We start from the raw sequence: 23,176 nt of genomic DNA on the forward strand, positions 1-23,176 counted from the left end.
CTGCAAGACAGTCCTAGGACAATCTCTTGGCACCAAATCTCATGTTTAAGGTCCCCACGAGACGCTCCATGGCCAATCTCTTTCGTCTTGCGGGTCTTTAAAGTGTCTTCCGAGAGGATCACGTCTCGTATCCCTGGTCTCCATTCCAAGATTTTTTTTTTATAATAGAGATTCATTTTAAAGATAAAAAGTGAAAATGATGAAATGTCTGTTATCCTATGTACACCATAAATTCCAACATTGATAATTTTGGCTTATTTAAACAGTAAAGCTAAAGCAGTCAGTCTCAATACTACTGTAACAAAAAATAAAAAGCTTTGTGGCAGCAATATGCACATTTCAAGCAGCACCATTAAATTATAGTTCTCATTCCTTTTCTGAAATGGAACATGACATCAGTATTATTAATCAGTATCATTAATTTCCCAAATAATAGGCTAGCATCACTAATGTAATGTAAAGTTAAAAATAAAAATAGAAAAATATAGTCAAATTTATAAATGGCGTGGGACAAGAGTGACAAAACAGCAAACATGTAACAGACAAGAACACACAATGAAGTGTAAAAAATTAACAAATATGATCAGTGCCGATATAAAGGTTTATAAAGTCTTACAGTGATTGGTTTAAGAGGATGATAATCTCCAAATTCCACAGGTACAGCCTCAAGTCGAAGGGACTCCTTCTCTAACTGGTATTGTCTAGTCTGAGAGTGCCTTAAAAAAGCAAAAAAGTACTTAGTTAAATGATAGTAAATATTTTTAACTAGCTGTCCCCCGCGGCTCAGCCCACATAGTAGTGAAAAAGAACAAACTTTAAAAATCAATAATTTTTTTTTTTTTTTTTTTAAATGTAATAATTTGTACTGAGAAGAATTTATATCGATAGCTTTCGTATCTGTGGGCCTCTTGATATACAATATTCTTGGTTAAGCTATCAGGGGCGAGAATGTAGTTGTGATCTCTTTGCCAAAAATGTAAAAAGTTGGCAAGGTACCTCTTGCCATGCAGAAGTTAGGTACACTCCAACGTCAAATGTTGTCTCTGTATCTGATCGTGTTCAGCTAGAGCATCCTCCGTGTGGGGAGAAGACCATGTGGTCGTGATATCTTTGCCAATGAGCAGGTACCCTCTAAAACACATGTAACTGTGATCTCTCTCTCAGAAACGTCAAATGTTACTCTTTAACAATCTTTAGATGATAATGTCTGCTGAACAAACAGGTATCACTAGCTAAGCGGAGGCAAGATATGCTCCAACACTTGGCAAGAGGTAGACCATGATTTGTGCGAATAAATCGCTACCACAAGCCAACCATGATACTTTAGCGAGATGAGAGAAGTTGCAAAATCAACATTTAATTCAACCTGTGCTCCACTTTGTCATCTCTTAAATGTAAATAATATGTTGTATTTTCGAACAGTATTTGATTTCTTTGTAACAATATACCAACAAAGTGATACAATAATATTTACAATAATAAAAAAGAGCAATAAAATACACATTACTGCAAATGTTGCATGGCACACCTTATAATAGTGATCACAGTAGAACCACATTAGACACAAAGATAAAAAAAACGTTATTTATGAAGAATTTTATTAATGGAGGTCCCTACATCTCAGTTGATGACACTGGTGACTGCCTAGATATCTTCTGGTTAACTAACAGCTTTCCCATAACCATCATCCCCAGAATCATATTATCACTGCTAAGAAAATGAATGCAAGATACTCACTGCTAAGAAAACTAATGCTAGATACTGTATGTCCGGCTGACTACCGGGCCCCCAATCTGACCTTGTTCAAACTTACTCATTTGTCTGCCTGATTGATGAACATTTTACTGAGCCATTTTTGTGTGTTTTAGTGACATTGTAAGTATTAGAAGGTCAGATCAGACTTTTCATGATGATAAATTAGTGCACTGTGAAAATCGTGAGTGCAGCATGTATACAAATGTTTTTATTTCCATATTTTTTCAAATTAAATCATTTTTAACATTGAGCTCACTAATATTATGCACTTTACAAACTAAACAAGTGTAAACATTTTTAAAGTAAAAAAGTCAATGATCATTACAATGAATCATTTATTGAAGAACCGACAAAAAGTAAACAAAAAATGATGTCGCTTCCCATTACTCGTTTTCAATTAAAGCTAAAACAAAACAAAAAATAAGCTTTCTGTAAATGTTGCTTCTAGCAAAGAAAATGCTTCCGATATTAGCATTATTTAACTCCCAAAGTGCCAAAGGTTGTGCTCGGATGTGCTCCTACACTAACACATTGTCGAAAATTTCGTATTGTAAACTTTCACAGAGAAGCACTGTATTAGACAGACCATGCAGAATTCCATATGAATCATTACAACATAATAAATCTATAGAAAAATCATTTAATTTGAATCCTTACCAGTGCACTGAAGCCATCTTGACAATCATGTGACTTTAGTGGCACTCCAACGGACGCATGCGCAATCGACTTCGCCTGTCACTTCGCGACTAGAGGTTGTGAGCCGCGCTGAAAACACGCCCATTATATTTACGTTACAAAGCCTTCCTTGTGTAATTTGCATAAAATATCCATATTTGGCAAGACACGATCTCAAATACCCACTAAGTAACATACATACTAATTTAACTGCGCCACTCACACCTAAAAAGTCAGGTTTCTCGGAGGGACTGGCCACATACACACAGTAGCATTATATGATAGATAGATATATAGATAGATAGATATTTCATTTATTCCAGTGAAAAATGGTTGTGATACGCAGGCGCACACATGTTCAAAGCAGTGAGATCTACGCAAAAATGACGCATATTAAAATGGAATAGATTGTCTAACAAGAGGATATTTTGTAAATGCTGATCAAGACTGGAAAAAACAATACTAGAGCTGAAGCTTCAGGATATTCACCTTCACCCAATCAGCTTTAAATTCAATTTTAAATCATAAAGGTGAGACTTTATAACCAGAGAACAAAATTTAAAATTTTGTAATAACTATTTTAAATAATAGTACTGTTCAATAATAGTAGTTTTTTTTTTTATTTTGCGCATGTTTTTGTGAATAAGGGGTATTGTGTTAATTCAAATGACATTTTTCTTTCATATGCACTTCCTAGTTTATGCTGTCGGAGGCTGAGTTTGAAGCTGATTGGTTGAAGGTGAATGTCCTGTGCTCTGCCAGTTACCCACTGTATTACTAAGAAGGTGGAAGAAGTTTGAAATTTGTGTGAATAAAACTGGTTTAGAAAGCAGTTGCCTGCTTTGCGACAACTCTGCTATACCCCACCATTGTGAACTGGATTATGCACGTCTGACAATGTTTGTAAATGGATAGACAGATGACATTAAAATATTTTCCGTTTCTGGTATACGGATAGGTCCCGTGCCACCCTATAATATTGAGACAAGGACGTTTGAAAACTTTCAAATGGATGGATGGAAAATTAAACAATGAATTCTGATAAATACAAATGTCTGAAATCTGTCTTCAGTCAGATATCTTTATTAAATATTTTTAAAAAGAAAGGAAAAAAGTTCTAAAATAGATTATGAAATCTTTACTTTAAGAAGAGCAGCATTTTCCATATGTAACTCTCGGACCTGCTTAATCCAATTCAGGGCTGAAGGGAGTAGAGACCTAACCTAGAAGCTGTGGGCCAGGTACTAATCACCTGTGAGAACCACTCAAGCATATGCCCATGACCACATTCAGGCGAAATGAGAATTGCCAATTAATATAAACTGTATGTCCTTGAGCATATGGAAGGAAAACTAGACTACCCAGAAACCTACACATGGAGAAAACATGCAAACTCTATTATGACAACATCCATATGTGACATTTAAAACCAGGATGCTAGAGGATGCACAAGGTGGAAGCACAAACTACTGTGCTACCCCTTCATAATATAGTGTTTTGCAAATTATAACTACATATATACTGTAGATAGTATGTTATTCCCAAAAGCACATTCACTAGTTCCAGCAGCAACACTGAATATATGACAAAACAGAAAAATAAATCTGGTAGAATACTCCCACCACCATTTTTCAGACACATGTTATAAGACCCCAGCCTCCTCGGAAAGAAGAGCAGTACAAAAACACTCAAAGCAGACATGTCTAGATTATCCACACAGTCTAGTTTATTGTTTATACAGATCCTCAGGAATTTGTGAATCTGCACCACCTCCATCTCCTCCCATATTAAAATGACAGGGTCTTACTGGCATGACAATTCCAATTCCTTTGTCCTCATAATATTGAATTTAAGTTGGATCTTACTGCATTCCACTAAAAACCCTTGGTGTTCAGGGTGAATAGAGAAGGAGACAGAGCACTGCCCTGGGGTGTCCCTGTATGTCAATCATAATGTTCAGCAGCACTAGAGTCTCACAAATTCCCTACTATTTACACAGTCCTTGATCCAGGATGCTGTGGGAGATTTATACCTGCATTTCCATGAGCTCAATCCCAGTCTGAGAGGCTGGATAGTGTGAAGACAACTGAATAAATCAGAAAAAAAAACAAGCCTGATTATTGCACTAGCTTTATTTATCCAGGTTATATTATATAGGTTAGCTAAACTATAAGAAATTAAGGTGGATTTTAACAAGGGCTCTCAGTGGTTTCAGGGACAGCTTCTCAGAGGTCTGCAATTTTTTAAATATACTTTACAAACATGCATGAAATATATAAATCAGTACACACTCGATCTCCAAAAACCATCACCTCATAGTCTAACTGGAAGGTGGTTTACTGTTAACACCAAAATACACTTCAATACATTATATGATGGTGCATAATTTGTGTCTAACTTGGCCTGTATCAGGGGCTATGCATTAATGCAACAGGTGGCTACCATATGCCTCATTAGTTCTTTAAGAGAGAGGGGTGGGAAAGAGAGATAGACTAGTTCTCTTCTTTCTACAGGCCATCTAGGATGGAGTAGTTTCTAAGCAGGCTAAGGATGTAACTGTGGTAAAGCTAGATTGACATCTTTGCTCTTCTCAACACAAGGCAACTCCTAGCAAGCTACATTAATCATACATTATGGAGACCTACTCTTAGGTATTCACAATGTGTGATGTGACAGTCACTGGTGTGCAGTCCTTAAAAACATTGAGACTACGCAGGTTGTCTTTCACATCTGTGACTCCCTCTGCAGATTCAGAGCAAGGATGAATAGTGCTGTAGTACCCCCCAGAGCTGATTTGTTCATGCCTTGTGTGCCCTCTTACTGATGCCATTGGACTCAACTGTCTTGTCTGTGCAGGACTTCACCATCGTTTTTATTGCTTGATCAGCCACAACAAACTTTACAGTAAGGAGAGCAGGGTGCAGGCAACTGTGCAGCATACACAGGCATCAGTGGTGGAGGAGAGACAGATTTCTCTCACTGACCCTGCTTTAATTTGCCATCATCACTTGATTACCGGCCTGTATATAGCGGTTATGTCCTTCATCCCAATCCACATTTCCATCACACAGTTCTGCTGTACTTTGAACTCTAGCTTGTTCTGGCAATTATTTGTCTCATCTTGAAGTTACTTTTCCACCTCTAACTACACACACTTGATTTTTTTCATCCCAAGACCTGAAAGCCCTGTTCTTCTTTATTCCTTATGTTCTTCAGTTCCTTAGTAATCCATTGTTTGTCATTGTTGAAAAACACAGTCAGTTGGAAGTGTATTATCCACACAGAAATCAATACTGTAAGAAGAATTTCATCGGGTCCATTGGATTAAGTGATATATCACCAACTCCTAACCACCACTTTATCCAAATGGAAGGTCACCACTGTTTTTGATGCTCAAATGGACTTATTTAATGCTAAACAAAATTCAACAGTTTTATCTTTATTTTTTATTATAAATGCAACTTAATTAATTCTATTTGTGAGGATCTATCATAGGGGAAAACCCGTCTTCTTGGTCCTGGAATGATGTTCTGTCTGATACCAGATGCTTCTGTAAAACAGAATAAATTAGACAATTTCTTTAATGGAGGTTGAACAACAATAAATATGTTTTGGTTTAAGCTCATTTCTAAATGTACTTTTGTTATTTACAAACCTTATGTTGTATCTCACCAGAAGACTGAACGAAAAAGTATACAGTATATTTGAATAATTAAGGAATAATAAATTGCTTGATGTTTACAATTGTAAAATTGTGCTCAGAGAAAATTTACACTATTACGCTGAGATGTACAATATATATGTGGTGACCAAAAAATGCAGTGCCAATATGAAGTCAGTCAATTGCATGTAAAAACTACCACAAGTTACCTGAACAACTTTAAAGTACCATGTCAAAAAAGTGCACCAGCATCTTAAATCCAGATATCAGCTTAATCATTCAAACGTTTACATGGTAACAGAAGTGGAAAAAGATGTGCCAGGCTGTACCATAATATGATCACTTGCACACAGTTTTAATGACTGAGAAGGCGGTGATATATGAATGTATTACTTTGTTATCAACCTATGAACTCAATGAATGAAAGCACATTCATCCCTCAAAATGCCCATCACAGAGGTTAGGAACGTTAAACATTTTAAAATTAGTTCAGCTAGCCTTTTAAATTGTTTATTTTAAGGAAAAAAAAAACAACATCTATAATATGAGACAAATTTGATTATTTATAATCAACACTTATAAAATGTAACTGATAAAGTTATACTTCATATATTTTTTTAAATTTTAAAGAAGAGATGCACAACGTACAGTACAATTAATATGCAGACAGGTTAAATTACTTGCTCACTGTTAATAATAAACCCATTAAACTTTAAGCATCAGGGCATCTTGCATCTGAGATGTAAAAGGAACACAGCTAAATATGCTAACATAAACCTTGCATACTGGCTTTTGTAATGTTCAGCTTACCTAGTTCTCTTCTGAAGGAGGCATAGGTCTCATGATTGCGGATTGTCGATGCTATGTACATATTTGGAACTTTGTCTTTCTCTGCACAGATCAGAAACTGTGACAAAAGCTTAACCAAGCAAGGAACAATTTCAGGATCGTAAACTACATCTATAAAATAAATATAGAAATACAGTATAAAAAAAATAATCTGATTATCAACTGACAGTTACAAGCAGTATATACTACGATTCATTAACATTCCTTAACATCATGTTCCAAGACAAAAATGGCACCTCATGAAATATCCCTAGTATCAAGAGGCTTCTTTTTGGCTGTGTCTGTATCAAGTTCATCATTCTTTTCTACTTATAAGTGACTGGGTAATTACTTCAATTTTTGGGATGTATGGAAAATAGGAATGGAAAATAAATTATGAATGAAAATAATCAGATTGTCAAGATTTGTGCTTTAATTCAAATTTCAAAGATCATTAATCATTAGGTAATAATTCTGAATGTAATCAGGCCATAAAACAAATAGTCCTGTTATAAAAGTGATGCAAGAAAGTTGGGAACATCACAAGAAAAATGTTCATAGTTTTGGATGGATGAGTTCAAACAATTCTGAGATGATGGGTGTGTCAAATATTGTTTTGAATCCAACAGTGGCCATGTCTGCAATTCCCCCATGATTATTTCCCCAGCCAGAAGTTGCTTTGGGATTACAGAAAGACATTAAGACAAATGGTGGTTTTCTGCCTATTGAAGTAATTGTGAATCAGTATTTTAATAGGAATTATTATAGTGTTTTGAATATTTTTACAGTTGATTCAAAAGATCATATAAAACATAATGCTGAAGCAGCTGTATATATTCCAAATGTTAACATTCAAATAAGGAAAAGGCTCTTGGATCATATATCTGCATATACTGTACAACACAAACAATGGCCATAAATGTATCTATGCAGTGGGTTGAAGAAGTAAGGCCAGATAGAGTGGGGCTAAGGGTTAAAAGCTGGTTAAGACTGCAGATGACACCAAGCTAGGTAGATTGACAGATATTCTAGAATTGGTTGAATCATTACAGAGGGACTTTGAAAGCATACAGGTTTGGGCAGAATTATGGAAGAGGAAATTTAATGTAAGTAAATGTAATGTATTACATGTAAGAACAAAAAATGTTAGATTTGCATACACAATGGGAGGTCTGAAACCTGAGAGTACACCATATAAAAGGGATTTAGGAGTCGTTGTGGACTCATCATTATCAACTTTCAGACAGTGTTCAGAATCCATTAAGAAAGCTAACAGAATGTTAGGTTATATAGCACAATATATAGAGTACAAGTCTAAGGATGTTATTCTCAAGCTTTGTAACACACTGGTAAGACCTCATCTGGAATATTGCCTATAGTTTTAGTCTCTCAGCTACATGGAAGCACTAAAAAAAGTACAGAGAAGAGTGACAAGGTTGATTCCAGAACTGCAGGAGATGAGTTATGAAGAAAGATTAAAATAGCTGAGCCTATTCAGTTTAATCAAAAGGAGATTAAGAGGTAGTGTTTAAAATTATGAAGGGAATTAGTGCAGTGGATTGAGAATGCTGTTTTAAAAGGAGTTTATCATGAACACAGGGACACAGTTGGAAACTTGTTAAGGATAAATTTCATACAAACATTCCGAGAACCATGGACAAAAAAATTAAAGGAACTGAGGAAATAACTTCAAGATACCTTCAATTTGATGTGGTAACAAATTTCACACTTTGTAACTTATTAAGGTATGAAAATATGGATTCTCAAATTCATAAGAATATTTAAATTTGAAAAGGCTGTTTAAATGAATTTAGTAATGTGGAAAGTGAAAGGGTGATTTGAAATGGCTGTTTAAATGAATTTAGTAATGTGGAAAGTGAAAGGGTGATTTTTTATTTATTTATTTATTTTTACAAACTTTACATCACACTCCAGTCCAGCTAGCGGCAGTAAATTTCTCTTTTGCTTACCTGATGCTATAACAACATCTACACATAGATCCTTGAAGTGCTCTTGAGATGCAACCTCCCAATCCAAATTCTTCACCATAATTTGTACCCCAGACGTATTTGAAGCACCTGTACTAGCAAACTCCTGAATGGCCAGATTGTTCAGAGAGAGGTTTCTTTGGAGCTGACGAAGCACATTGGGGTGACAGTCACTGAAGATATACTTATGGGGTCTGCACATTTTACACACCGTAATCCCAGTCAAACCCATTCCACTCCCAAGCTCAAGTATTGACCTGCATGTGTACAAAAGGCACAGAGGAGATCTCAGTTATTAACCTACACAATTTAAGACAGAAGACCTACCAGTCTTTAAAAGTGAAATTTAGTGTACATCTTGAGATAAAAATTCTAGCACATTTAATTTGGTTTCAGTGACAAAATGTCAAATACCATAGTAACTGTGAGTGGCACTAGTATAAGGGAATATAGACAGAGCATTTTTTCTTTGTTTGCACTTTGCCTTCAGTTTACCCTACATGCAAAGTTCACATACTCACATGCTCTTCCTTTATGGATAAGGATGCCAATAATAAGGTTATCAAATATGAAATGCCATTTGGGCTGTTAACTGTACTCCCACAGTTTCAAATGCCACCAAATCTTACCTGCCCTGGAAAATATCTGTGTGCTCCATGGCCCATTCTGCCAAGCACAAAGCAGCCTCCCATGTAACCAGGCCTGTTGTGCCTTCAGAAATGACAGCCTGGTTCTCGATCAAACTGACAAAATCACCTGTAGGCTGTCAAAGAACAAAAAAGTTTTAAATCATGCTAAGCCTACCAACACTTTTAATGTAAGGATCTGTCTAAAGACACATGGAAGGTGGCCACTTTTTACACTTTAAACCTGTGATATATCTTTTAGGGTTGTCCAAGTTAAAGCATTGACATACCAGACGGTAGCTTTTATGACACTGGGCCTGCTCCTCCAGTCTAAGAACCTCTGCCAAAGCATCATAGAGCTCATCAAGTGGTTCAGATGCTGTAGTTTCATGCTGTGAAGTGCATAATCACACCATTTTCAAATGTTGCAGATTGACCCAATCATGAAATAAACAACAGCAAAGCAATAGGGCTCTGAAGAAAGTGAACTGAAAATTACCCTTTTAATTAATTCAGACAGGAAAAGTCTTTGATACTGGTTAGATGGTGGCCTGCTTTTGCATATGGGATGGCAGACAGTCTAAAAGATAATAAAACAGTCTTTAAAGAATAATACATTAGGCTACATCACATTTTAAGACCACGTAATATAATCTGTCAACATTTCATTAGTCACTACAGTTAGTATCACTAAAGGGTTCCAAAGACAATTTAGGTGCTGATGTCCTGTGACATGTATCCAGTTTCTGGCACATGCAACTCCAAGAGAACAACTACATACAAAGATGAAATGATGGAAATCAAGGCATTAGGAAGATCTTTCCACATAGCATGACAAATTAAAATCCACTTCAACTGTAATTAACCTCTGAGAAACCCATTTTTTCATCTTAAAATCATCTGTTGCCAATAGCCCCTCACTCCCAAACTCTTTTCAGCTCTGTGCTACTCTCCATTATTCCTCTCCACCATCCTCACATTCTGTAGATGATTCTGCAACTGCAAGATGGCAGATATGTATAAACGATTAAACCCTTAAGACACAACCTAGCCCCTACTTTGTCAGCCATAGTTCTACAATGACCTCTACTCTCCTCCTTTACTCCTTTATATGATTTACTTCTCTCTCACTGTGAAAATCCTGTACCCCTGTCATCACATCCACTCTCTTTCAGACCTCCTTCCATTCATTTTATTGCTATTTCAAATTTCTTTACCACTTTTATCAAGCAGACTTATGTCAGTCCTTTACTGCAAAAATTCTCCCTTGATCTATCTGTATTCCACAAATATAAATTCTCTCTTTCCTACACTCTCAAGGACTGAAATATACTCTACATAAACAGCTCACTTTATTTCTGTCAAAATAATCTCCTAGATAAGGAACATTCAACTATGTCCTTGCTCAACAGACCAATCTGCTTCATTTTGGACTGAATAAACCTGTACTTAATGTTAGCCAGTTATACATCAATCAAAGTATTTTAATGAGATAATCTTATGGCTGCTATTTGAAGCCATTCAATCCATCAAAGCTGTCCCACCATCACCCTTGTTGATTGTTCTGTCATCCCTGACAAATTGACCGGAACTGCTATAATTCTTACAATACATGGAGAATAAACTGCCTCATTGTGAAACAGTCTGTCCAACTGAGTTTCTCAGTGCTCTAAGGTTCCTCCTTTTTTGCATTGCACATAGCTTAACTATATCCTCACTCTTTCTTGTTTTTGGTCTGCAACAGTTATTCTGGTAACAACCACCTCTAATTTCTTCTGACAGAAAAACAGGTATCTCCAGGCAGGCTGGCCTAGCTAATGAATATTTCTGCATGCATGACTAAATATTTCCAACCAAGTAGCACTGCATCAGTTTCCATTCCTGTAGATTATCCTGTCATACCTATAACTGATCACTTCCTTAACAAAACTGTTAGTTCAAGTTTATTATCTCTGTCCTGCCAGCACTGGCATCATAGTAACCTGGTATACGACATTTCAAAATAATTATAGGTTAAAACTGCATCCATTCATATGTTGATGCAATGGCCGAAAGTCTCAGCCTGTATAGGATTCCAAACTCTGCAATGGCTCACTAGCCTTCCAGGAAATAAGGTCATATACTGCTCCAGACCACTGACACTCAATGTGAATCAATCAGAACTCTATAGCTGCCATTTACTGTTTGTAACTTGATGCCACTGCTGAGAACTATCCATAGGCTGCTTCTGCTCCTGCCTATCATGTATGGAAAAGCAGTGTCAGAATAGCCTACAAATTCATATTAGAATAATGAATGCCACCTCCAGATTCTGAAAAGCCAAAGATCAACCGTTCTATGCTACATCTGATATCATGATGACCCAAACGTATACTTCTTCTGCGCCTCCCTATACTGCAATACATACTTCTTGATGCAATTTCTTGTGATCTTTTTCACTTTCGGTAAACGTAATACTTTCTTCATATTTTTTGTGTACTCTTTTTATCTTACTGAGGAGAATTGAAAAAAAATCCCAACATGATATTTATAGTTTGGTGCTTGCATGAATTCCCTTGTGCTTATCTTGGTGCATTTAGAATAAATAAATGAAGCTGGGATGATGAGGTACAGATACGCAATCTGGATGATATCCTCAGATACATGGATACATTTAAAAAATACCAGGACTTGATTTTACACATTACCTTCAAAATCACAACAGTAATTTCACCTAAAACTCTGAAGGAAGGCGTTTATAGAAACATGACGTTTACCTTGCTTATGATCTGTGACAATAAAGCTGAAGAAGCGGAGTCCCTCAGGTAAGTTTCAAGCTCCTGGAAAATAAGAAAGCCTCTTTTAAACATTCTTATGCCAAATTTAAAGATATGTGGAAATGCCATTAACATTTTCTTCTGGAAAATGAAAAATCAGGCAATGGCTTAATTGATATCACCCTTTTGACTAACAACTTCATGTATACATTGAGTTTCTCATCAGTATTTTCAGATTTCAGATGTAGGTTATAGCAATAGTCTTTCAGTTCTTCATTTTCTTTTGGCTGCTCCTATTAGAGGTTGCCACAGTGGATTACCTTTTCCCATATCTTCCTGTCCTCTGCATCTTGCTCTCTTACCACATCCATAAACCTCCACTTAGGCCTTAGCATCCTTCTCCCAGCAGACCCAGCATCTCTCCTCTGCACATGTCCAAACCAACACAATCTTGCCTCTCTGACTTTGTCTCCAAACCATCCAACCTGAGCTGACCCTCTAATGTACTCGTTCCTAATCCTATCCATCCTCGTCACACCCAATGCAAAGCTTAGCATCTTTAACTCTGCTACCTTCAGCTTTGTCTCCTGTTTTTTGTTAGTTCTCAGTTAATAGTCAAAGACATCATGGTGTACAAAAATATATAAACAATTTTACTTGAGCCCTCAGTGAACTTGGATAAAACATCACCTAAATGAAAAAATGTAAATATCTATTGTTGGATGCTTAGAATACAGAGTGGGATCTCCTTAAGAATATCTAATTAGTTATTATTTCCGTTATGAAGATATCTGTTATTGAAACAGTCCATATTTAAAACATTCTACTCAAAGATATCATTTCAGAATGTCTCCCTCCATTTCCATGGAAACAAACTTGAGTTAAAGATTGGACATTTGAGGTAACTTTGTTTCTAGGTTGCGTTATGGAAAAACCTACAGGCTTAGATGAAAAATTATAAGGTGTTTCATAGTTTTGTTTTCTGGTTGCCGAGATCTAATTTAATCATAGTGGCTTACAGTCAAGGGAGGAGAGCACATTTATTCCAGATGATATCCATATTACTAACCGAGAATGCTAAACCGGATGATGGACGCAGGCACATCCGGCCATGGGCCGTAGCTGCAAAAAGACGTACTGCGCCGGCGCAACAAACAGTCCGCGAGAGTCGGCTGAGGACCCGAGAAAGGCGGACAAAAGAGGGCGAGAGAGGCGGATGAGGGTCCGCGAGAGACGCAGGCGCAAAAAGAGTCCGACAAGAGCACAGAAAACAAGAGTGAGCACATACAGAAAGGAGTCACAAAAATGAGGCTCAACAAGCACCAAAATAAGGAAAAAAAACATTAAAGAGTACTCAAACGAGGGGAAAGCACAAAACACATTGCACACGAAACTAAACACACCAAAAAAAAAAGAACAGACGAGCGCACAATAGCAAGGCACGACCATACCCCCGCCACCCTACAGGCACGGGACGGGACACACACCAAGAGGGGGATTCAACAAGCCCATGGAAGACCAAAAAAAAGAACACAAAACCACCCCACAGACCCTACAAGCAAGGGACGGGACACACACAAAGAGGGGGAGAGAGGCGGATGAGGGGCCGCGAGAGACGCAGGCGCAAAAAGAGTCCGACAAGAGCACAGAAAACAGGAGTGAGCACATACAGAAAGGAGTCACAAAAATGAGGCTCAACAAGCACCAAAATAAGGAAAAGGCACATAAAAGAGTACTCAAACGAGGGGAAAGAGTACTCAAAAGAGGGGAAAGCACGAAACACATTGCACACGAAACTAAACACACCAAAAAAAAAGAACAGACGAGCGCACAATAGCAAGGCACGACCATACCCCCCCCCCCCCCCCCCAACCCTACAGGCACGGGACGGGACGGGACGGGACACACACCAAGAGGGGGATTCAACAAGCCCATGGAAGACCAAAAAAAAGAACACAAAACCACCCCACAGACCCTACAAGCAAGGGACGGGACACACACAAAGAGGGAGATTCAAACAAGACACAGGAACACAAAAAGAAACAAAACGCTCGCGCAACAACGATCCCCCCCACACATCCGTAAGAAAAAATGTCTCGACTCCAAAAACGCAAAGCTCAACTAAAGCTTCTAACTAGCGATGTACCTAAAAGTAAAAACTTTATGAACTGCAATCCTACAATAGTTCATTTGCTTTTGCATATACCGGAGTAAATATCAGGCCACCAAAAGGCAATGGACGATACTGCTTTCGCATATGTGCACAAATACTGCATCGCATTGGAACAGTGCACCCTGAAACAAATCAACAACGCAAATATGCACAAATCTACATCCCAGATCCACATTACGCAATCTATCAATCAAAGTGTTGCATCGCAACAGGCACGGATTCAAAACGAAACACCTCCCGTCTCAGACATACGTTAATGGCAGCGAAGGCTACAACGGGCTTCTCACACAGCACAGGCAAATCGATTACAGCTCCAAAACAACACGTCCCAAATACTACACATGCAACAACGCGCCTCTCAAACGGCACAAGGAAAACATACACCAGGAAAATTCATTCGGATTAATGAATGTCATTTGCAATCATTGTCATTCAGTTCACTTCCCTGAAGAAACAACTGGCAATACAAGTTATACATTTACACGTTGTTGTCAAAAGGGTCAAATTAGACTGCCTTCTTTACATTCATATACTGAATATCTACAGAAGCTTATAACTGACGATGTACCTGAAAGTTAAATCTTTATCAACTACATTAGATCCTACAAATCGGTATCCACTATGAACATTAACGGTGGCACTGCACGTGACATCCGTCTTGAAAAAATGTTGTTTATTGATGAATGTTCAATGACATGAAGTCACTTACTCAACACCATTCATAAACTTCTACAAACGTTTATGAATAATAATATTCGATTTGGAGGAAAGGTACTTTTATGAGGAGGAGATTTTAGACAGTGATTAGCTATTCTTCCAGATGCCATGCACTCAGCTATTGTTCAGTGCACCTTAAAATACGCAGACAATTGGCATTACTTTCAAAAGATACAGTTAGTAAAAAAGATACGATGTCCAGAACCAGATCATAGCAATTGCTTATTACAACTGAGAGATGGTACACTCACCAATACAGATGGACTTCAGCCACATATTATTACAATTCCTCAAGCCTTTATCTGCGACGACTTAGTTACAGAGACATTTGGAACAGCAATCTCATTAGACCAAATGCCCCTTTTAACACAACGCACTATATTATGTCCAAAAAATATTAATGTGGAAAACATAAATACCCAAGTCATTCCATTACTTCCTGGAGAGACACAACTCTTTCTAAGCTCTGACAAACTTGACTCTGATCACAACAATAACCATCTTAAATGACCTTACAAGTTCTGAGCTGGAATTACCTTTTACACTTAAACGGCGTGTACAAAGAAATTTTCAAATAAACCTTTACACTGTGCCACACACTTTATTGTTTGATTTCTATTTGCATCATCTACACCGTCACACTATTCTATATCTCATTCATACATCACGCTCTTTGTCATTCCCAACACCAGGGGTTGGCGAGCGAAGCCTACCCCACAGACCCTACAAGCAACGGACGGGACACACACAAAGAGGGGGATTCAAACAAGACACAGGAACACAAAAAGAAAGAAGACGCTCGCGCAACAACAATCCTCACCCCCCCCCCCACACACACACACACATCCATAAGAAGTGACACCCAAAGCCACATATTCTAAAGTGAACGTCAACACCTTCACACTAGACAGCATAGGTGGATCTCCTTACAATAAAGCACTATTAACCGTTCAACTGCAGAAAAGGAAACATATTAACAGTGACTGCGATCCTCCGGAGTGGCAGCAAATCTGTTAATAAATGGTCGTACATGTCACTCAATATTCAAAATACCGGTCCCAATCACAGAGACATCAGTATCCACTATGAACATTCACAGTAGCAATGCCCGAGACATCCGTCTTGCAAAACTGATAATTATTGATGAATGTACAATGGCATCCAGTCGCTTACTCAACACCATTGATAAACTTCTACAAACATTGATGAATAATAATATTCCCTTTGGAGGAAAAGTTCTTTTATTAGGAGGAGATTTTAGACAATGCTTAGCTATTGTTCCACATGCCATGCGCTCAGCTGTTGTTCAGTCCACCTTAAAATACGCAGACAATTGGCATTGCTTTAAAACAATACAGTTGGTATAAAACATGCGATGTCCAGATCCAGAATATAACAGTTGGCTAATACAACTGGGAAATGGTACACTCACAAATACAGATGGACTTCACCCAGATATTATTTCCATTCCACAATCCTTTATCTCAGACGACTTAGTAAAAGAGATATTTGGAACAGCAATCACATTAGACCAAATACCCCTGTTAACACAACGCACTATATTATGTCCAAAAAATATTAATGTTAATCACATTAATAACCAAGTCATTTCATTACTTCCTGGAGAGACACAGATCTTTCTAAGCTCAGACAAAGTTGACTCTGATGACGACAATGAACATATAAATTTCCCCTTAGAATATTTGAACACTATTAACCCTGCCGGATTACCACAACACGATCTTGCCCTTAAAAACGGAACAATAATCATGCTATTAAGAAACCTTAACACAAAACAGGGTTTATGCAATGGCACACGGTTAGTCGTCAACACCATGACACGCAATGTTATTCAAGCGACAGTTCTTACAGGATCACATGCTAACAATACTGTTCTCATTCCTAGAATTGACCTTACAAGTTCTGAGCTAGAATTACCTTTTACATTGAAACGCCGACAGTTCCCCATTAAACCTGCATTTGCCATGACCATCAACAAATCACAAGGACAAACCATGGACAAGGTTGGCATCTACCTCTCTGAACCCGTTTTTGGACATGGACAACTTTATGTTGCCTTCTCACGTGTTCGCCGTTCATCTGACGTTAAAGTTAAAATTATAAATAATCCATGCCAAGGAAGACTCATTCAAGGACAAGACACCATCTTTACTACTAATGTTGTATACAAAGAAATATTCCAATAAAACATTAATATATGACAAACACTCTATTTGTTATTTCTATGGGCATCATCCAAAGCTGCACACTATTCTATATCTAATTCATACATCTGACTCTTTCTCATATCCCAACGCCAGGGGTTGGCGAGCGAAGCGAGCAGGGGGCGGAGCCCCCTAGTTTAATTACTATTCTTGCATTTTCTTTGAGCCGAAATTCCACTGAGAGAACCTGTTTTTTTTTTTTTTTTGTTGGCAGGTGCCTGTGACAAGTCACTAGAGAAAAGTGTAACCCATCACATTGAGTAGTATATGTGAAAAAGCAGCTTCCTTGCCCCATACTCCAAACTATTTGCTTTATAGGAAACCAGAAATGCGAAGATTTATAATGCAAAGTCATTTAGTGAATTTCTAAGCAGTGTTGACAAAGTAAACATTTTTTAGCTCAGAGTTTAAAAATGTGTTGCATTTAGGTATTTTTTAAAAATCAGACATTTTCAGAGCCTGCATTATACTACAACCTATTCTCACTCACCATGTATTGACGTCACAGAATAGCAACAGTCATGCATCACTGCCAATGTCATGATTACCACTTGCCATCATAGATACCTCAATTGCCCGCTTATGTTTGCACATGGAAAACACCTTCTGGTGTTTGCGTTCTACTCATTTTGGGACTTCCGCACAGATGGTCTGTAATTACCTACTACTGAATGAGCACAAAGATGGCAGGGTGTAATTATTGTCCTACACAGGTCTCTTCAAGCCTGTAAAAACTGATGCTCTAATATTTTGTTATAGATAATATGGGACGGTATATTCACCTTTAGCTTACTTCATTTCATTTACTTTTACTAATGTCCAAGGCCTGTCTTAAATATTTTATCATCCTATATATCAAATCAAATTTTATTTGTCACATACAAATTACACATACAGTGCAATATGTAATGAAATGCTTAGCTGCTCAACTACAATGGAAGAGTATAAAAAGACAGTAACAATAATACATGACTTTATAATATCAAAAATTATAAATATAAATGTGATAAACAACAACCGAATAAATAACTCAATAACTTGCATAACTTGCATAACAATGCAAGAGAACTAACAAAAGGGCATCATGTAATTATAGACACTTTCTTTATACAGGATGACTTTACTGTACTGTATATCAAAAATTATTAGTAGAATTCTGTAATAAATAACAAACAACAACTGAATAAATAACTTGCATAACTTAATGTAAGAGAGTTAACAATAGGGCATTGTGTAATTCTAGATCCTTTCCTTATTCAAGATGCGCATGGACTGTCAGAAAAAGCTTCTCCTCAGTCTCTGAACTGGACTGCAGGCAGTGGTAGCATTTACCTGACCGCAGCACAGACAGTGGGCCATTGTCAAGATGGCTGGTATTACTGGTAATTTTCTTTGCCTTGCTTTGACATTGTTTGGTGTAAATGTCCTGACAGTTTGAGTATGCACACCCAGTAATGCATTCAGCTGAACGGACTCTCTGCAGAGCTTTGTGGTCCTGCTGCATGCCATTCTCAAACCAGGCATGTAATGTTTTCTGTCAGAATACTTTCGTTGGTGGATTTATAGAAGTTCTTGAGCAATTGGGGTGGCAGCTTGAAATCCTGAGTCTTCTGAGGTGGTGAAGACATTGTTGTGCCTTCTTTACAAAGGTGTGAATATGTCTGGACTAGGTTAGGATACTAACTGCATTAACTACCAGAAGTAAATAATAGAACATTGACAAAAGCCATAAACCAAGAACTATGTCAAGTTTTATCTGACCCATAACTTAAATTAAATAGAACATGGCCCGATAGCAAAACAACCTGTCACGTGCAGCTCAGTGAAATGATCAATTATTTAGGTATACTGTATTGCAATTTCCATGTTCTCACCAGAATAAGCCTGATTGCAGTTTTGATTCTATTATCTTTTTAAAAGCAGTTCATTAACCATTAAAAAAATGTTTGTGGCTTAGTTGATTCATACTCTGTATGCAAAATCCATGCATAACTGTGAACCTCTCAATGAAAGGTGGTACCACTGCAGTCAGAGATGCATTTTAGCCTGATTTGTCATACAAGTTAGAAATTAATTGGGAATTAACTGCTTGTTTGCACCCTTTGCTTGTTTGTACACACTCCATTTAACTGTTTGGATATTTTTTTCTGAAAATTACTCAAACTCCAAGTACGAATTTCACTTTACCTATGCCAAAATACTTTTATGTAAAACATGAACTAATTATGAAATTGTAAACAAGGGTTCTTTCTGGAACCGTCATGTAGAAGGGTCTTTTGGGAACCAAAAATGGTCCCGCTATGGCATCTCTCTGAAGAACTGTTCTGACACCGCGTATTTTTAAGAGTGCAGAGAAGACCACACGATTTGATATCCTTGTAGGACGCGAAACCACACTGGAGGCCCCAACCCCACACGCTCTTTGACCGGACACCCACTCGCGATTATCGGGGGTTTGGGTTTGGGCAAGGAGGTTGAGCCCAATTATATCTAGGTGTGTACATTTTTCGCACGGCTGGTATAAAGAAAAAGGTCTGAATTAGCGTAAGCCGCGGTAAATTGGTGTCGATTGTAATAAAAATTAGTAATTTCTCTCCCACTGATAGAGGTCCAAAGACGGCTAGATCCCAAATGAAGGATAACAAAAAAAAGATAGGTAATCATTGACCTTTAAATAGTGTAAAACAGTACTCTTATGTATGAAGTGTGTTATTTTAAACCTTCTGGAAGTGGCTCTCAGAGGGATGGGACCACTGGTAAAAAATAAAATAACAAACATATATTCGTGAGCAGCAACCTCGAAATAGCATAAAACGATACTTTACGTATCTATATTTCCGGTCCCCATTTTTTTTTTGTTCTAAGTTTTATGAAGATTAGTAACTGACTACTCGTATCTCATTAGTGGGTGAACCCATGGGGTCGGTTGATGTGACGTGCACAGCTTCAGGTTCTTCGGATCATTTTTGCGGAAGGCACCGATCAGTTTACTCTATCATAAGGGTGTATTTTTGTACAACATACGATCCAAAAGTTGGGTTTTCGGATCAGGAGGGCCAAAAATTGCAGGGTAACCCCAAAAAGCTCGACGTCTTGCATAACTAGACATCTAGTCCAACAAAATATCATATACGGGTGTTTTCTCATACCGGTGAGCAAGGAGGCGCCGAACAAAACAAGCAGTGATTTCAAAGCGTTCATAAGTAATTCTTGTGAAAAATGTCTCCGAGCTTGACACTGAGGCCCCACATGCGACGGGGGTCACAAAAGTTCCCGGAACAGCCAAAAAACACTTTATTAAATAACTTACAATACAGTAATCCCCTTTCACTCACTGTTTATACACGTGTCTAAGCCCTTCCTTGGCACATTTCCCGTACTTATCTTTTGTCACCGTGTTAGCGGCTTTTCTTTCTGGATTTTTTAACACTGCAGCAAATCATCTTCCATTCAGTATCGATTTTAATTACATGAACAGAAAAAGTCACAGGAAGTGAGATCTGGCGAATACCGGAGGTGTGAAGCAACAGCCACATTGTTTTTGGTCACAACCTCTTTGATTCGCAAGGCGGTGGGTGCAGGTGAGCTCGCTCTCATGGTGCAAAATGCAGTCTCTTCTCCAGCCTTTTTTTTTCTCTGATGCCGTACCGCAGACACTTCAGCAATTCCGTGTAATGTTGCTTATTAACAGACCACTCTGTTCACAGGAAAACTCTTTATTAACAAGTACCTTAATATCGAAAAATGAGATCACCGTTGCCTTGATGTTCAATATAACCCGACGTGGTTTTTGGAGAAAAAATCGCCAACGTCACCTACGCGACTGTAGAATAAATTCCAGAAATAAGCATCTCGATCAACTAAGTACAATTTCACTTTACCGACCGTTTAAAAAGATTACATGCATGCGATAACCGGTATCTTTACCCTACTCCGGTGATTTTGACCGATTTCAGGTACCCATTTTATAACTAAATATAAACAAAGAAACAAGTGTTCAAAATAAGATAAACAGATGAAGAGACTTTCTCTTACACTCCAAGGAAACGACTTTAGACGGCACATTGCAAAAAAGTAGACGTGAAAGATGGAGGTGAGATCGCAGTCCTCTTCGCAAACAGTGAACGTCTTTTCATTGGCCAGTGTTGTCATTTCAGTTATTTAATGATGGAAAATCCAAGTATTCAAATACCCGCTTATACTAATATGACAGGAAACTCCAACATTTAGCATCCGATTCAGTAGTATTCTATTACCCAAAAAGCACTGGAAAAAAATTCTAAAAGCCCAATGATTCGTGGGTAATGCAGTCTTTTTTTAACTCCATGACTAGCCAATGTGACTCGCTGCTGCCATCTTTAATTTATTATGTGTATTGCAAACCAAAAACTGATTTTGCGGTGGCACAGAATTTACCGTCGTTGGTTCACACCTCCAGGAGACTACTGGTAGATTTGTATATTGACTCAGTCACTGTCGACGTGGAGGTTAAGCTTTATCAACATGTTTGCTAGGATTTTCCTCTCAAATCTCAACAACATGCTTGTTAAATGGCACCACTAAATTTGCCTAGTAGGAGTAGTTGAGGACAAGAAGACCAGTGTCATAGAGGATGATGCCAGCCTGGACTGCAAGGCAGGACCATCACTAAAATAATGGCAAGTCATGTGCAGGGCGCATTTACACCCGCACAAGGAGAACTCCACACAGACAACGGCCGGGTGAGGATTCATGGCAACTTGAAAAAGCACTGGATTAGGGGATATAAAAGAACTAATCAATGCGCTGTTATAATCTGTAAACCTTTTTTTTTTTTTTACACAAACTTTAATACATAAAAAAGACTTACTAGACTACAAGCAGGATCTTTTCCTTCAAGAAACTAAAGTGTGACCAAAGGTTAAAATAACTAATATTGCAATTTTCCGTGAGCCTAATTGTTTTTTTTTTAATTTTATTGATTTTATTGTAATCATTCCATAGAAATAGATCAATTTTTACAAAAAATAGGATTGAAAACAAATCAACCCCCACCCCTGAGAAAGAGAGCATGGCCAACAGACTAAAACTTAAAAATAGTAAAAATAAATAAATTGATGAGTTTAATAGGTGGAAAAAGATAAATGGAGAAGAAAAAGAAATGGGAAGAGAATCTACTTCCTCAGTGATTTAAGAGCTTATTCTAAAATATTATTGATTAGATCCTGCCAGGTTTTGAAAAAGTTCTGCACAGATCCTCTAACTGAGAATTTGATTTTTTCCAATTTCAAATAATATAAAATATCCACTGACTTAAAAGAGGAGAGTTAGGATTCTTCCAGTTTAGCAAAATAAGTCTGCGTGCCAATGTGTAGTGTAGTGTAGTGAAGGCGATCACAGTTTGTTTGTCCTTCTCCACTTTAAGCCCATCTGGAAGAACACCAAACACAGCTGTTAATGGGTTAGGAGGGATTGTGACACCAAGGCTGTCTGAGAGGCACTTAAATTTTTTGTCCAGAATGATGTTAATTTGGTGCAGGCCCAAAACATGTGACCCAGTGAGGCTGGAACTTGATTGCAGCATTTTCAGGTTGGATCTTGCCCTGGAAACATTTTGGACAGTTTTAAGCGAGACAGATGTGCTCGATATATAATTTGCACATATGGAGCTCAAGTGAATTCTCTGCATTGCTACCTTCCACTCCTTTTCTAATATGTTGAGTGAGAGATCCTTTTCCCATTGTCTTCTTGGATCTTTGAAAGGGAGGGACTGTAAAATAATTTTATATATTG

The 23,176-nt window shown here is 37.7% G+C and overlaps 2 protein-coding genes across 5 annotated transcripts in view; both read right to left on the minus strand.

Annotated features, from left to right (window-relative positions):
- Positions 1-2,505, minus strand: part of vps35l (VPS35 endosomal protein sorting factor like) — a 100,130-nt gene extending 97,625 nt beyond the window's left edge. Inside the window, exons 1-2 of one of the 2 annotated variants that reach the window (XR_007936303.1) lie at positions 2,413-2,505; positions 617-716 (exon numbers count right to left, since the gene is read on the minus strand). Coding sequence is in view for 1 of the 2 variants with exons in the window: in XM_028813771.2 (XP_028669604.2) it covers positions 617-716; positions 2,413-2,441 (129 nt within the window). In the remaining variant the exon portion in view is untranslated. The remainder of the gene's footprint in view (positions 1-616; positions 717-2,412) is intronic. The other variant, XM_028813771.2, reaches the window with a different exon arrangement.
- Positions 2,506-5,712: 3,207 nt separating this feature from the next.
- eef2kmt (eukaryotic elongation factor 2 lysine methyltransferase) lies at positions 5,713-21,665 on the minus strand. Of its 3 annotated transcripts, none has more exons than XM_028813773.2 (8): positions 21,440-21,665; positions 12,290-12,352; positions 10,033-10,113; positions 9,824-9,925; positions 9,537-9,670; positions 8,890-9,164; positions 6,902-7,051; positions 5,713-5,980 (listed from the first exon to the last, which is right to left on the minus strand). In XM_028813773.2, the coding sequence occupies exons 1-8, from the start codon at positions 21,554-21,556 to the stop codon at positions 5,880-5,882; spliced, it is 1,023 nt and encodes a 340-aa protein (XP_028669606.1). In that variant the 5' UTR covers positions 21,557-21,665; the 3' UTR covers positions 5,713-5,879. The 3 variants fall into 3 exon arrangements, with proteins under 3 accessions (XP_028669606.1, XP_051790080.1, XP_051790081.1); XM_051934120.1 differs by lacking the exon at positions 21,440-21,665 and adding an exon at positions 17,550-18,182 and having other exon boundaries at positions 12,290-13,353; XM_051934121.1 differs by lacking the exon at positions 12,290-12,352.
- Between the last annotated feature and the right edge of the window lie 1,511 nt (positions 21,666-23,176).

This window comes from Erpetoichthys calabaricus, chromosome 11, assembly GCF_900747795.2.
Source record: "Erpetoichthys calabaricus chromosome 11, fErpCal1.3, whole genome shotgun sequence".
Taxonomy (NCBI): domain Eukaryota; kingdom Metazoa; phylum Chordata; class Cladistia; order Polypteriformes; family Polypteridae; genus Erpetoichthys; species Erpetoichthys calabaricus.